Here is a 16,581-nt window from a genome sequence, read left to right as displayed (position 1 = left end):
TGTCCTGTTCAAAAGGACGTTCAGAGCAGCAGGGGGGGATCGTAACCAATAAGCGCACTCGCCTAGCTCACGACAGTGTGGACTACCTAACATTTCTAAAAATGAATGAGGCAGGTCTCTCGGAGGAATTCAACACCTGTGACGACCACATGTAATTGAATTTCCTCATGCCAACCCATACATATCTGCCACCACCCAGAACAAAGAATGGTCCTTGTCTTATGTATATACAGCGGCTTAAAAGGCCTTTTCTGTCAGGTGAATGCCAAATTTTTGTGGCCTCTACTCTAGTGGACTACAGTGAAATTTGTATCAAGCGATCAAGTGACCACTTAATGTACCTCCAGACACAGAATCCCAAGTTCTTTTCTGTCAGAAGAATGCCTAATTTTTGGGGCCTATACTCCAGTGGCCTACAGTTCTATTTTTATCCAGTGACCGCCTAATGTACCTCAAGCCACAGGATCACAAGTTCTTTTCTGTCAGATGAATGCTTAATTTTTGGGGCCTGTAATATTTTTAGCCAAAGACCGCCTAATGTTCCTCCAGCCACATATTCACAAGTTATTTTCTGTCAGGTAAATGCCTAATTTTGGGGGCCCATGGCCTAAAATAAAATCTCTCTAGGCTCCAGCAGGGCACATTTTTGAGTTTCCCTTCAAGACGCATAAAAATGGCCCCTGATTAAAATACATATTTTTTGTGGGAATTTTTGCCAATGATCCCCCTCTGGTATATCACTATCCATGTTGTGGGACTATTTGTGTACTTTTATTAAGTGTTTGCTGGCTGCAAATAAGACCTGAAGGTTTTTCAGGTTCGCCTGCCATTAAAGTGAATGGGGCCCGCCGCAAAAGCGCGGTACTTGAATCATCCCGGACGATGTTCGTCCATCGCTATATGCCATGAATATCAAATTCCTGGATAACTCCTTTAATTAGAATAAGTAAAAATCACTGGTGTAAATACATACTTGAGGAAGGAGACATCTTCTATAGGATATCTTAAATATGAATCGTACGCTATTTTTATAGTGAGTATTGGTCAGTAAACACATATTCCCATTCTCTAAAAGGGTCCATAGTAAGGCATTTTACAGTTGTGCTCATAAGTTTACATACCCTTGTAGAATTGATGAATTCTTAACTATTGTTCAGAGAATATGAATGATAACATTAAAACTTTTCTTTTACTAGTGGTCGGCTGAAGCCATTTATTGCGAAACAACTGTGTTTACTCTTTTTAAATCATAATCACAACAGAAACTACCCAAATGACCCTGATCAAAAGTTTACCTACACCAGTTCTTAATACCATGAATTGACCCCTTTAACATAAATGACAGCTTGAAGTCTTTTGTGGTTGTTGTGGATGAGGCTCTTTATCTTTTTAGATGGTAATGCTGCCCATTTTTCCTGGCAAAAAGCCTCCAGTTCCCCCAAATTCTTGGTCTGCCTTGCATTAACTGCACGTTTGAGGTCTCCCAGAGTGGCTCAATGATATTGAGGTCTGGAGCCTGAGATGGCCACTCCAGAACCTTCACTTTATTTTGCTGTAGCCAATGACAGGTCGGCTTGGCCTTGTGTTTTAGATCATTGTCATGTTGGAATGTCCAAGTACGTCTCATGCACAGCTTCCGGGATAATGTGCAAATTTTCCTCCAGTATTTGTTGATACATTACTGCATTCATATTTCCATCAATTCTGACCAAATTTACTGTGCCTTTGTAGCTCACACATCCCCAAAACTTCAGCGATCTACCACCATGTTTCACAGTAGGAATGGTGTACCTTTCATCATAGGCCTTGTTGACTCCTCTCCAAATGTAGCATTTATGGTTGTGTCCAAACTGTTAAATTTTTGTCTCATCACTCCAAATGACTTTGTGCCAGAAGGTTTGAGGCTGGTCCCTGTACTGTATTGCATATCGTAAGCAGGATACTTTGTGGCATTTGCGTAGTAATGGCTTTCTTCTCGACCATGCAGCCCATCTTTATTCAAGTGCATCCTTTTTGTGCATCTTGAAACAGCCACACCACATCCTTTGAGAAAGTCCTGTATTTCACCTAAAGTTATGTGAGGGTTTTTTCTTGCATTCTGAACAATTTTTATGGCAGTTGTAGCTGAAAGTTTAGTTGGTCTACCTGATCATGGTTTGATTTCAACAGAACCCCTACTTTTCAACTTCTTAATTAGAGTTTGAACACTGCTGATTGGCATTCTCAAGTTCTTTGATATTTTCTTATATCCCTTGCCTGTTTTATAGAGTTCAACTACCTTTTCCTGCATCTTTTGACAATTCTTTTGCTTCCCCATGACTTAGAATCCAAACAACATTAGTGCAGCACTGGATAAATGATGCAAGGGTCTGTCAGGAGTCAAGAAAGTCATTGACCTTTTATACATACCCACTAATTAAAAGCAAACAGATCACAGGTGAAGATGGTTACCTTTAATAGCCATTGTAACCCTTTTGTTATCAGGCCAAAACACCAGGGTATGTAAACTTTTGATCAGGATCATTTGGGTAGTTTGCATTGTGAATATGATTTAAGAAGAGTAAACACAGTTGCTTGACAATAAATGGCTTCAGCCAACCACTAACCATGAGTGAAAGGAAAGTTTTTGTGTTATCATTCATATTCTCTGAACAATGGTTAAGAAATCACAAATTCTGCAAGGGTATGTAAACTTATGAGCACAACTTTAGATAAAAGTAACAAGAGGTCTATATTAGAGATGCACAAATTGATTCTACATCAATTTTTCTATGAATTTCCCAAAAGATTCTAATTTTGCTAAATCGGAAATGCTTGATTCGTCCGACACAAATCGATTTAAGTGGCAGCTACCATTTTACAAATCAGAAGACAGAGAAGAAGGCATCTACAACGATAAAAGGATATTTTTTTTAACCATTTTTTACTTGGAAAAAAGAAATTAGTGCAGAATGTTAATAAACAGATGGTTTGTTACCACCGGTTACTATCTGTTTACCCATAGCCTTATATTTTGGCATTTTCTTTAAAAATTACTAATGTTATCTTGGAATTAATGAGCTTGAAAGTGGTTGGATACAGTCCTAGGAGCCCTCAGATTGTCCTACATGACTTTTCAGAACAATCTAGGAATTTTTGATTAGGACCAAATCGAATCTGACGGACACAAAACTGATTTTGGTAATTCTACTTATCTCTATTCAATAATATTCAAGCACCTTCAGTTGTCAAACAATTTTAAGTATCACATATTGTGTGATAATCCCAAAAAATTTAATACAATTTAACGGCCAGCCTTAAACTTCTTGCTAATATGAAGCCTTTCTACATGTAAGCTGTTAATTGTGAGATTAATCTCTGTTCCTTAAATTTTGAAAGCTCTGCAGAAACAGATCTTGCTGATCAAAGATTTAAGTGCAATTATCATACTGCTTTAATAGTGTACCAGCATTAACAGTGTTTTAATGTGTGCTTAATTAGCAACATCTGTCTTTGTTTGTTTCAGCAACAGATACATTAGGCCTGGTGCATATCAAATGGCCTATTTATTGATACCTAACTGCTATAAAAATAACTCACATTATACAATACTCATGCACCATAACCCTAGACAAATGTATACTCCACTCTGCAATTTCATCTGCCCAAATATTGCAATTTTTGTGATTTGTGCAAGCAAGGAAGAAAGAACATGTTAAATTGTTTTCCAAGTTTCTTTGGGGAAAGAATTGTGAATTCAAAATAAGCAATAATGATAACAATGCCATGGTTTTAGATAGCATAGGTGATTTTATGGGCAAACTAGTTTTATATACCAGTCTTTCTTTTGATATATGTTAAAATAAAAGGGAAACTAAATAAATAAGGAGTATACAGTGCTGCCCATAATTATTCATACCCCTGGCAAATTTTGACTTAAAGTTTCTTTTTATTCAACCAGCAAGTAATTTTTTGATGGGAAATGACATATACACATATATATATATATATATATATATATATATATATATATATATATATATATTACAAAAGTTTATAGTTAATAGTTACATTTTATTCTGCCGCATGTCATTGACCTCAAACAAGCAGCTAATGTCATTAAGAACTATCTTCAGCTGAAAAATAAACAAGGAGTCCTGGAAGTGATGATATGGCCCCCAAAGGGCCCTGATCTCAATATCATGAAGTTTGTCTGGGATCATATGAAGAGACAGAAGGATTTGAGCAAGCCTATATCCGTAGAAGATCTGTGGTATTTCTCCAAGATATATGGAACAACCTCCCTGTCAAGCTCCTTCAAAAACTGTGTGCATTTGTACCTAGTAGAACTAATGATGTTTTTAAGGCAAATACTGATTTGATTTATATTTCTATTTTGTACATGCGCTTTGCATTTTGTAAACTGATAAAAATAAATAAGCTATTAACACTTCTATTTTTGGAAGCATTCTCACTTTGCAGCATTTATCCCAAACCTGCTTAACATTCTTGCATAGCACTGTATGTGTATGTATATATATGTATATATATATATATATTTTATACATACACAGTACAGACCAAAAGTTTGAACACACCTTCTCATTCAAAGAGTTTTCTTTATTTTCATGACTATGAAAATTGTAGATTCACACTGAAGGCATCAAAACTATGAATTAACACATGTGGAATTATATACATAACAAAAAAGTGTGAAACAACTGAAAATATGTCATATTCTAGGTTCTTCAAAGTAGCCACCTTTTGCTTTGATTACCGCTTTGCACACTCTTTGCATTCTCTTGATGAGCTTTAAGAGGTTGTCACCTAAAATGGTCTTCACTTCACAGGTGTGCCCTGTCAGGTTTAATAAGTGCGATTTCTTGCCTTATAAATGGGGTTGGGACAATCAGTTGCGTTGTGGAGAAGTCAGGTGGATACACAGCTGATAGTCCTACTGAATAGACTGTTAGAATTTGTATTATGGCAAGAAAAAATCAGCTAAGTAAAGAAAAACAAGTGGCCATCATTACTTTAAGAAATGAAGGTCAGTCAGTCAGAAAAATTGGGAAAACTTTGAAAGTGTCCCCAAGGGCAGTCACAAAAACCATCGAGCGCTACAAAGAAACTGGCTCACATGCGGACCGCCCCAGGAAAGTAAGACCAAGAGTCACCTCTGCTGCAGAGGATAAGTTCATCCGCGTCACCAGCCTCATAAATCGCAGGTTAACAGCAGCTCAGATTAGAGACCAGGTCAATGCCACACAGAGTTCTAGCAGCAGACACATCTCTAGAACAACTGTTAAGAGGAGACTGTGTGAATCAGGCCTTCATGGTAGAATATCTGCTAGGAAACCACTGCTAAGGACAGGCAACAAGCAGAAGAGACGTGTTTGGGCTAAAGAACACAATGAATGGACATTAGACCAGTGGAAATCTGTGCTTTGGTCTGATGAGTCCAAATTTGAGATCTTTGGTTCCAACCACCGTGTCTTTGTGCGACGCAGAAAAGGTGAACGGATGGACTCTACATGCCTGGTTCCCACCGTGAAGCATGGAGGAGGAGGTGTGATGGTGTGGGGGTGCTTTGCTGGTGACACTGTTGGGGATTTATTCAAAATTGAAGGCATACTGAACTAGCATGGCTACCACAGCATCTTGCAGCGGCATGCTATTCCATCAGGTTTGCATTTAGTTGGACCATTATTTATTTTTCAACAGGACAATGACCCCAAACACACCTCCAGGCTGTGTAAGGGCTATTTGACCATAAAGGAGAGTGATGGGGTGCTGCGCCAGATGACCTGGCCTCCACAGTCACCGGACCTGAACCCAATCGAGATGGTTTGGGCTGAGCTGGACCGCAGAGTGAAGGCAAAAGGGCCAACAAGTACTAAGCATCTCTGGGAACTCCTTCAAGACTGTTGGAAGACCATTTCAAGTGACTACCTCTTGAAGCTCATCAAGAGAATGCCAAGAGTGTGCAAATCAGTAATCAAAGCAAAAGGTGGCTACTTTGAAGAACCTAGAAAATGACATATTTTCAGTTGTTTCATACTTTATTGTATATAATTACACATGTGTTAATTCATAGTTTTGATGCCTTCAGTGTGAATCTACAATTTTCATAGTCATGAAAATAAAGAAAACTCTTTGAATGAGAAGGTGTGCCCAAACTTTTGGTCTGTACTGTATATATATATATATATATATATATATATATATATATATATATATATATATATATATATACACACACTGTATATACATTTTACACACACATTATATATCATTTTAACTGCTTGACTGATATTATACTAAAATATTTTATACAAAATAAAAACAGAAATATTAGTGAAAATTACATTGAAATAATAAACAAAATGATAAAATATCCAAACTATTATATTAATTAATGTTGATTGAGCACCCGAGCACAATGGAAGTCAATGGGAGAACCCGGGCACCCCTTGCTCTGAAGAATGGAGGGTGTCTGGTTCATAAGAAAAGGTCAGAAATTGATGGAAACACCACCAAAATGGTTCGGGAACAGCATGGGGAGGATGCTTGGATGCATCTTGTACTCCCAGGTTGCTGCTGGGAACAATGTTGTCCGAGTAGTACGCCGATTTTACAGAATGACAATAATACGCACCAAACCGAAAATAAAATACATTTTAGAGGAAAAATTGTTAGAAAACATTCTTACCTGTATATTTACTTGTATATAAAGTGCAAGTGCTGCCAAAAATTACAAGGAAGAGGCACTACGATATAACCTGTATATCACATAAAGGAGGAACTCCTTAACATTGTGGTACAATTGTTAAGGTAGTGGGACTCCTACACTCATAAAGCCTATGCACTAAGTGAAAGGGCTGCAAAAAATTACAAGGAATCGGCACTCCAATGCACCCTTTATTACAGATGAAAGGAGGGCATCATACACACTGAAAAATTAGTTTGATGGCCTGCTGGTGAGCTGACACTGTAAAACATTATATGTGAGGGCCTGCAGGTAAGCTGATCCTGTAAAATACTGTAGGTGAGGGCCTGCTGGTGAGCTGACCCTGTAAAACATTATATGTGAGGGCCTGCAGGTGAGCCGACCCTGCAAAACATTATATGCGAGGGCATTATATGCTACGAATAAGCATGTTGATATGATGGAAGAGGAGGAGAAGTATGAGAAACGGAAGATTCAACCATTTACTCATTTTTGGGGGGTGGAAGGGGTGCATGGGAATACAGTGTATTCAGTACATTATGAACAACACATTTAAAGTGCCTTTATGTTCATCAGCTTTCCTCTGGTGGAGTCGAGAAGTCAGTGTCAATCCAGGCCTTGTTAATTTTTATAATAGTCAACCTGTCAGCATTTTCAGTTGACAGGTGGATACGCTTATCTGTTATAATGCCATCAGCAGCACTAAATACCTGCTCAGACAAAACGCTGGTGGCAGGGCAGGCCAGCACCTGCAAGGCGTAGAGTGCCAGTTTGTGCCACGTGTCCAGCTTGGACATCCAGTAGTTGTAAGGCACTGAGGGATCATTGAGGACGCTGAAACGGTCTGCTATGTACTCTTTCAATTTTGCCTCCTGGTCACAGTAGACTGCTCATCAGGGTGAGGGTGCTGGTGGGGTGTCATGAAACTGTCCCAGGCTTTGGAGAGTGTTGCCTTACATCTTGGAACTGCTGTGTGTTCCCCTATTCTCCCCTCCTCGGTTGGCCAATGAAATACGGACTCTGCAGCCAGCGTTGTCAGATGGAAATTTTTGGAGCAATTTTTCAACAAAAGGACCTTCTAGTATTGCACCATTTCGCTCATCCTCTCCACCAGAGGAATGAGAGATGAGAAGTTATCTTTGTAGCCGGGATCAAGAAGGGTGAACAATCAATAATCTGTGTTGTCTAAAATGCATATAACGCTTGGGTCGCGGAAAAGGCAGCCTAACATGAAGTCAGCCATGTGTGCCAGAGTACCAGCAGGCAAGACTTCGCTATCGTCATCAGGAGGATCACTTTCAATCTCCTCATCCTTTTTCACCTCTTCTGCCCACCCACGCAGAACAGATAGAATTAAACTTTTATGGGTACTACCCTCTGTAGTGGAGGCAACCGTCTCCTGCTACTCCTCCTCCTCTTCATCGTCAATTTCACACTGAGAAGACGAACTGAGGGTGGTCTGGCTATCACCCAATGTAATGTCTTTCCCCATTTTCACCTCTTCCACATGCAAAGCGTCGTCCTGAATTGTGAGCAGCAAGCGTTTGAGTAGACACAGAAGTGGGATGGTTACGCTGATAATAGCATTATAGCCGCTCACCATCTGTGTTGATTCCTCAAAGTTTCTTAAAAATTCACAGAGGTCAGACATCCATGCCCACTCCTCGCTTGTGAATAGCGGAAGCTGACTTGAAAGGCGATGACCATGTTACAGCTGGTATTCCACTACTGCCCTCTGCTGCTCACAAAGCCTGGCCAAAATGTGGAATGTCGAATTCCAGCACGTGCTCATGTGCAACAACAACCGGTGAGCTGACAATTTACAGCGCTGCGGCAGTGTTGACAGACCGGCTGAAGCTGTCGATGACTTTTGGAAACGTGCACACACGCGGCGCACCTTTGCCAGTAGCTCAGGAAAATTTGGGTAGGTTTTAAGAAACTGCTGAACCACTAAGTTTAACATGTGGGCTAGGCATGGGATGTGAGCTTGCCGAGCTCCAAAGCCGCCACCAAGTTACGGCCATTATTAGACACAACCATGCATGGTTCTAGGTTGAGTGGCGAGAGCCACAGCTCAGTCTGGTCTCTTATCCCTGCCTCAGCTCTGCGGCGGTGTGCTGTTTGTCCCCTAAGCATATCAGCTTTAGCACGGCCTGTTGCCACTTACCCACTGCAGTGCTACACCGCTTCCAGCTACCAACTGATGACTGACTGGTGCTGCACGCGGATAATTCAGAGGTGGAAGTGGAGGAAGAGGTGGAAGAGGAGAAGTGGGGGTTGGAGCCACTAACGTAGGTGCTGGAGTAAACCCTGATCGACGTAGGGCCCGCAATCCTTAGCGTCAGTAGCACCTGTGCCATCCCAGGATACAAATCGCTCCCAGCCTCCACAACATTCACCCAGTGTGAGGTCAGGGAAATATAGTGTCCCTGGCTGAATGCACTTGGCCATGTGTCTGTGGTTAAGTGGACCTTCCCAGTAACTGCGCTGGTCAGAGCACGTGTGGTGTTACGGGACACATGTTGGTGTAAGGCGGGCACGGCACACCTTGAAAAATAGTGGCGGCTGGGGACTGCGTAAAGAGTGACGGCCGCCAACATCAGGCTGTGGAAGACCTCAGTGTCCACAAGCCTAAATGGCAACATTTCCAGGGCCAGTAATTTGTAAAACTGCACATTTAGTGATATGGCCTGTGGGTGGGTGGCTGGGTATTTGTGTTTGCTTTTAAAGGCTTGGGGTAAGGACATTTGGATGCTGCGCTGGGGCACGGAAGTGGATGTGGTCCAGGTGCAGAGCGGGGGGCATCTGGGCCTGCGCCTTCGACAGAGGATTGGCCAGCACATAACATAGGGGAAGAGGAGGCAGTGGTGTGACTCGCAGACACAGATTGTCTACGCAGGCATTCGTCCCACTTATTACGGTGCTTGTATGCCATGTGGCTGATTATGCTGGTGCAGGTGAGGATGCTAGTGTTCATGCCCCGGCTCATTTTGGTACGGCACAGGTTAAAAACTACTATTCTTTTGTTGTCTGCACTTTCCTCAAAAAAGCGCCATACTGTGGAACATCTACCCTAGGCAAGGGAGATTTCCGCAAGGGGTTGCTCAATGGAACAGTTGCGGGCCTGTTTATTGTGACCCGCCTTCTCCCTTTTGCCACCCACTGCTTTTTCCAGCCTGTTGCGGTGCAGCAGATCCCTCCGCCTCTGTACTGCTGTCCTCGCTCGGCTTTCCACCTTCCCAGGTTGGGTCAGTGACTTCATCGTCCACCACCTCCTCTTCCACTTCCTCACTCTGCTCATCCTCCTGACTTGTTGACCTAACCACTACCTCAGTGATTGACAACTGTGTCTCATCCTCTTCATGAACGTCTTGAGACAGTAATTGCGGTTGACTCATTGGCAACTGTGTCTCATCATCATCCACCTCATTAAACAGTAATTGCCGTTCCCCACCATCATCTTCTTGTGACTGTGGATGCTCAAGAGTTTGGGAATCAGGGCACAAGATCTGTCCTTCTTCAAGCGTGCGGGGCCAAATCAAGGAATGGCGCTGAAAATAGCTCCTCGGAATATCTGAGTGTGGGATCACTTGTTTGCCCAGACTCTCCATGGTGGGAGGAAGGAGGATCAGGGTGAGGATTGTGTTGAGCAGACTCTTGGCTACTGAGACTGGACTTGGTGGAACACAGGGTGGTGCTTAACCGACTGGAAGCATTATCTGCTGCAATCCAACTGACCACCTGGTCGCACTGGTCTGAGTTTAAGAGTGGTGTCCTGTGCCGCCCTGCAAACTGGGACATGAAGCTTGGTATTGTGGATGATTGTTTTTCTTGTGCTCTGGTAGCAGGCACAGTTTCAACGCGCCCAGGGCCACGGCCTCTGCGTGCACCCCGTCCCTTACTGCTGGCCTTCTTCATATTAAATGTTATATATGCTTGAAAATATTTCAAACGTATAGTAGTGTAGGATTTGGAAGTGTATGCGCAAACAAATTTAAAAAGGTATTTGGGATGTGGAAACGTCAAACAGGAGATATCCTGCAGATAATGCCAATGCTGTCACCAGTGGCTAATAAAAAATTACATTGAATGTCATAGGTATTAGGGATGAGGAAACGTTATACAGGAGAGGTACTACCGGTAATGTCATTGTCTGCAGCGTCTACGGAAAAATTACACTGTACGTCGCAGATTTTTTTTGATGCGCACACTTTACACTGGAGATGTGGCGCAGCTAATGTCACTGTCCGCAGCGGACACCTTCTACGGAAAAAGTACACTGGACCAGTGATGAGCGGCAGAGGCAATATTCGAATTTGCGATATTTCGCAATTATTTTGGCAAATATTCATCATATATTTGAGAATTCATGATCTCCAGTAATATTTTCTTCATTGCAAAAATCAGCAATCGGAAAATTCTTGATAAAAATTCACAATATGAAAATACACGATACGAAAATTTGTGATTAACACTACTTCTAAATTCAAAGATATTGCAGCCTTCTCATTTGCCCACAAGCAAGAAGCAGTGAGGGATCATAGGTACTGATGAAAAAAAAATCTAGAATATTCACGATTACGAAGATATAGCACTATAATCTAGATATTAGCAAATTCTCGAAGTGCTAATATTTGCGAAAAAAATTGCGATTAGAATAATCGCGATCAACACTACACTGGATGTCACAGATATTTTTGGGATGCGCACACGTTTCACTGTAGATGTGGCGCATCTAATGTTGCTGTCTGTACATCATTTAGTGCAGGATGCGCTAAAAATAGATATTGCTGCCACACACAATAGTCCTTAAAAGGACTTTTGAGTCTCTAAAAAGTTTCTCTAATAAAAATATTCATATTATCTATCGCTCCCTACACTGCCTTTCCCTTCTTACGCTCTGCTCTCCCCGACTAAGACTGAGCCGAACACGTTTCATCGGGTGCTATATAGCACCCGATGACGCGTTCCGGCCAACCAATCATTGTAATGCCAGTAACCAACATGGCTACGGCATTACAGTGAGGGCAGTACTTACCTACATGTTTATTGGCCGAATACCGCCATGTGCTGAGTAGTGATGAGTGGCAAGGTTCATATTCAAATTCGTGATATTTTGCGAATATTTTGTAGAATATTCATCTAGTATTCGCAAATTTGAATATTCGTTATATTCTACTTTCTTTTTTTTTTACAAAAAAATCGGCAAGGTAATGATCACGTAATATGTAAATATTACGCGATCAATACAGACGTGGGTCAAAAAAAAAATATATAGCACTATATTGAATATATTTTTGTTTTTTAAAATATTCTTAATTTTTTTACCATCTGAAGTGAACACTGAACATTGTTCACTTCAGATGGAAAAAAATGACGAATATTCTAAAAACAAATATATAGCATTATATTGAATATAGTGTTATATATTAGTTTTTTAGAATATTCGTCATTTTTTTTCCATCTGAAGTCATAATTCCTCCCTGCTTAAGTTGCTTGTGGGCCAATGACTCATTGGCCCACAAGCAAGAAGCAGGGAGGAATCATGTGTTCACATGGAAAAAATGCTGAATATTCGATATTACAAATATATAGCACTATATTCTAAATATTAGCAAAGTTGCGATATTTGAGATAAAAAATTGCATTTCGAATATTTGCGCTGAACACTAGTGCCGAGCATCGAGATGCTTGAGCTTAACTGGTGTTCGTCCGAGCATGTTCGATCAACACTAATATTAATATATTGATACAGGGCACTTTGAAGTCTCTAAGATCAGCGGCTACAATATGCTTATTTATGATCTGGGACAGTCCAAATGATAAATACAGTCCTCATTACATGTCTGGTAACTATAACAACAAAACATAATTATTCCGTCATTGTGCTGTAAACACAATTTATATTATGTGAGGCAGAGTTTTGCATGGCGGTTAATAGGAGGGGGGGGAAAAGATGCATTCTAGGGAACGATCTCATTAGCCGCAGTACATTGTCATCCTTCAAGCTGTTACTGATGATAGAAATTAATAACCGCATGCTGTATGAAGGAGGTATACAGGGAGAAAAACAGAAAACCCTTTGCTTGCATCTACAACCTGTCAACTGTCATTAGAGGTCAGGAGTGATGAGCCCTGCAATTCTATAGGAAGATGCTCTTTGGATAGACTGTTGAAGCTCAAATAATCACTTTTGATGCAAAGCACAATTTATACCGAAGCCAGCGCAGTGGGGGTTTTATATTTGTTTCTGTGTTTCTTAGACAAAAACAGAGTCATTTTTCACACTACAGAAACTCCAACGCTTATCCACCGTAGATAGATTGGCCATGATCAGAAGCAATTGGCTAATGAACATAACCCAATGGCTGCATTTGCAGTTATTTGGCACTAATGTGGTCTTCTAACAGATGCAACAGTAATTTGTGACTCATTTGCTACACCATTACTGCTTAATGAAATCTAACATATCACATTAACAATACGGGTAAACACTCATTCTTGTTATGTGGTGTTTTAACTTGTTTTCATTATCACTGTAATTAAAGCTTTGAAATATTATTTCAATAAATATTTTCGGTGCTAGAGAGATAGGTGGTAACATACAAAGAGATGCATCTGCTTTTTATGCCTTCAGCTGTTAACATTATAGTAGGCTACAGAATATCTCAAATACTACAGTGGTCTTGGCTTTCATTGAGTGGAGTTTAGAGAGGAACAATTTTTTGGAAGTTTATTTTGGATGCAATTTGCCAAATAAAAACTAAATAAATAATCAATTGGCTGATGAATCGATTTTACCTGAATCACAAGTACTATTAAAGGTCGAGAGAGAGAAAAAGAGAGAGAGGCAGGAGATTTATTTATTTTCTGTCTTGGCTAGAAATGGTAATTATATGCAATTGTCTAAAATTAATATAAACATTTTTTCCAAAATTGCTGAAATGTCCTATGTTTCAAAATAGAAAACAATGGCTAACAATGCATGATTATTATTACCCAAGCAAGGGGAATTTACATCCCTGAAATGTGTTGTTTATTGTGGTACCAATAAAGCTCCATTGAGTTTTACACTTTAGTGAATAGCGAGTGGTCATCTCTGCGCCTGAATGCTGTGGATACCATTTGGTGTTTCAAATTTCAAAATGAGGCATTAAAAAGCAAAACATTTTTTATTGTATGTTGTTTGGATTCATTCTTTAGTTGCAAAAAGGAATAATAGTCTAAATTAATTTAAAAAAAGCACTCCAGGCAAAACAGATACACTTTTGGTATGTCTAGTGCAGTGGTCAAAAACACAGGAATTCAAAAACACTAAAGAGAAAACCCATGTGTCCTGTACTAAGCCTAGCTCAGCATAATAGTTTTGCTTTAAGTTATGCAAAGACTTAGGGGGTCATTTATGAAGCGACGTATGCCACATTTTAGCGTACTTTTGTCGCAGATTTGGTCACAAAGGGGATTTGGCATAGATTTAAGCAAGTAGCATGGCAAGTTATGCGGATGCCGGCGCCTCTACATAAATTAGACGCATCAAGCCCCGGCGCAGGGCTATTAAGACCGAAGTCTAAAGCGCCGGTCTTAATAATTTACCCCATTAGTGTTATGTGAGTAGAGCTACAAAGCCAAACTCTGAGACCAAACAGGTGTAAACATTTTATTGTACTGTTTACGTGTACTGCACTTTTCTGCATGGTTGAATCGTTGATAGGCAGTTTTAGACGGCCTTAACTGGATCCTTTTAACCTACATAATACAAACATCTACTACCTCAGCTATATAGTTTAAGAAGTAGTAAAGGAGTCTGACTTTTTTTTCCAAGCTCAAGGTCGGCATAACTATTTGAAGATAGTTATTTGAAAGATCTCTCCAAAAACTATAATGGACATGTAAATGGGAGAGGTGGGTTGGAATGCTGAGCTCTGACAGGTACAATTGATTCTATTTATTGTAAAATTTAACCGTTTTTTTTTTCGAGTTTATTTTTAATACTGCATAGGGATTATACACATTTTTGTAATATACTTTATTAGGTAAAGATGTGTCTTTGTACTAGAAAACAGGATGTAAACAGTCTTCTTAGAAAAACTCTAATTGAGCATTGCAAAGGAGAGTCTGTCCACAAATGTGTCTTCAGTGCTCAGGAAAACTGAAGACTTAAGATAGACAACAGCAGCCCTCCGCTTTGTAAGAAAACTCCTTAACCCTTTTCTAGTGCAAAGAAACCTTTTTGCACCCCAGTCACTACACAATATTTAAACCACATACTATACTTATCTCAGATGAGTAAAAGTGTGTATATATATATATATATATATATATATATATATATATATATATATTCCAGAAAAAGGACGGCACTCCAGTAAAATGAAATCGATGTTACCTTTATTCAACCATCCGGTGCACCGGATGGTTGAATAAAGGTAACATCGATTTCATTTTACTGGAGTGCCGTCCTTTTTCTGGATTCTATTGAGGGGTGAGAAGTCTATTCCCAAGGAACGTGCACCCTACTTTTTCCATTCATAGCCAGTGCCGCCATTTTTCCTCTGTATATATATATATATATATATATATATATATATATATATTTACACATACTGTATGTGTAAAGGTTTTTTTCTGGTAATTATGATATATTATATAATGCCCCCAGCCTGCCTCCTAAAAAAGAAGATTCATACTTAGCTGCTCCATGCTTCACTAGTCCTTCACTGTCTCCATCTTCCAGTCCACACACTATTTACATTTGGCTGTCCATGGGCATGGTCACATGCAGCTCTCTAGCCAATGACTAACTTGAATGATGACATGCTGCTTATTGTCACTTCACCACTGAAGCCAGTCATTGGCTGGAGCTGTGGATGTGCCCATTCCCATGGCCAAACAGATGTAAACATTTCATGGACTGGAAGATGGACACAGTGGAGGACGGGAGCAGCATGGAGCAGGTAAATATGAATCTTCTTTTTCAGGAGGCAGTACATAAAATATAATTATTACCCCTTTAAGGTTAGTAAAAAAAAGTGAGAATTGTGCAAAAAATTCCTAGGTAAAAAGAGCATCATAAGAAAAGATATGAAACAAAAGCGTACCTTAAAACATTCATCAGTCCACTGCTGTTTCTGCACAAAGAAACAAAGTAAACATTAAAGCACAATAAAACTCCATCTGCCATAAAGCTGCACACTGTAATAATCAGATTATAATCAAACAAGGAAAGGTATGAAATACAAAAAAGAACAATTCAATCTCTGTAATTCAAAAAGCAATCATTATAGGTAAAAATAAAAAGTCGTATCTAGCATCATTTCCTTATGATTGGAGCCTATAGCATGCATTTAAATATTTATGCTTTTAAATAAATAAAAAAAGCTATATAAAAAAAAAACACATTAACCAGGGTGTAGATGGTTGAATGCCATCTGTACAGAAACGTTGAAAACATTTGTTCCTTTTGATAAAAATGCAAATGTAGAGAGGTTGTTGTATCAACATATAACAGCCTATGTCTGCCACGGTGAATTATCACAGCTGGAATTAAATTGTCTCTTAACAGCTGCTAGCAGCGGACTTTTCATCAATGCTCGATTCAAATGTAGGAAGAAATTCTACAGAATGAAACATTATGTTATCCTTACAGATGGGGTTCTATGTTCATTATCACAAATAAATGCCGGGCCCCATGCCAAACATTATTCGATTATCTAAGCAAGTCTTGATGGTCATAGAATAGATGGAACAAGTGACTGGAATGCTAATTTTAAAGCAGTCCTATTGATCAGCATATCTACTGTACTTTATTTGAATTGGGACACTCCCATACCAGAAGAATTTCTTACCAAAATGTACTGTGTGGGATAAACATGCAA

At 39.8% G+C, this 16,581-nt stretch overlaps 1 protein-coding gene across 2 annotated transcripts in view; it reads right to left on the bottom strand.

The window, feature by feature from the left end:
* TOX3 (TOX high mobility group box family member 3) overlaps window positions 1–16,581 on the bottom strand; it is a 123,179-nt gene that overhangs the window by 32,470 nt on the left and 74,128 nt on the right. The window contains exon 3 of one of the 2 annotated variants that reach the window (XM_044271061.1): window positions 7,417–7,419. The exons of the other annotated variant lie outside the window; for it this stretch is intronic. Within the exon in view, the coding sequence (XP_044126996.1) occupies window positions 7,417–7,419 (3 nt within the window). The remainder of the gene's footprint in view (window positions 1–7,416; window positions 7,420–16,581) is intronic. 2 annotated transcript variants of the gene reach the window in all.

Source organism: Bufo gargarizans, chromosome 10, assembly GCF_014858855.1.
Source record: "Bufo gargarizans isolate SCDJY-AF-19 chromosome 10, ASM1485885v1, whole genome shotgun sequence".
In the NCBI taxonomy this organism is placed as follows: Eukaryota; Metazoa; Chordata; class Amphibia; order Anura; family Bufonidae; genus Bufo; species Bufo gargarizans.
Note: the sequence above shows the minus strand (reverse complement) of the source record. Positions and strands in the feature narration are given on the sequence as shown.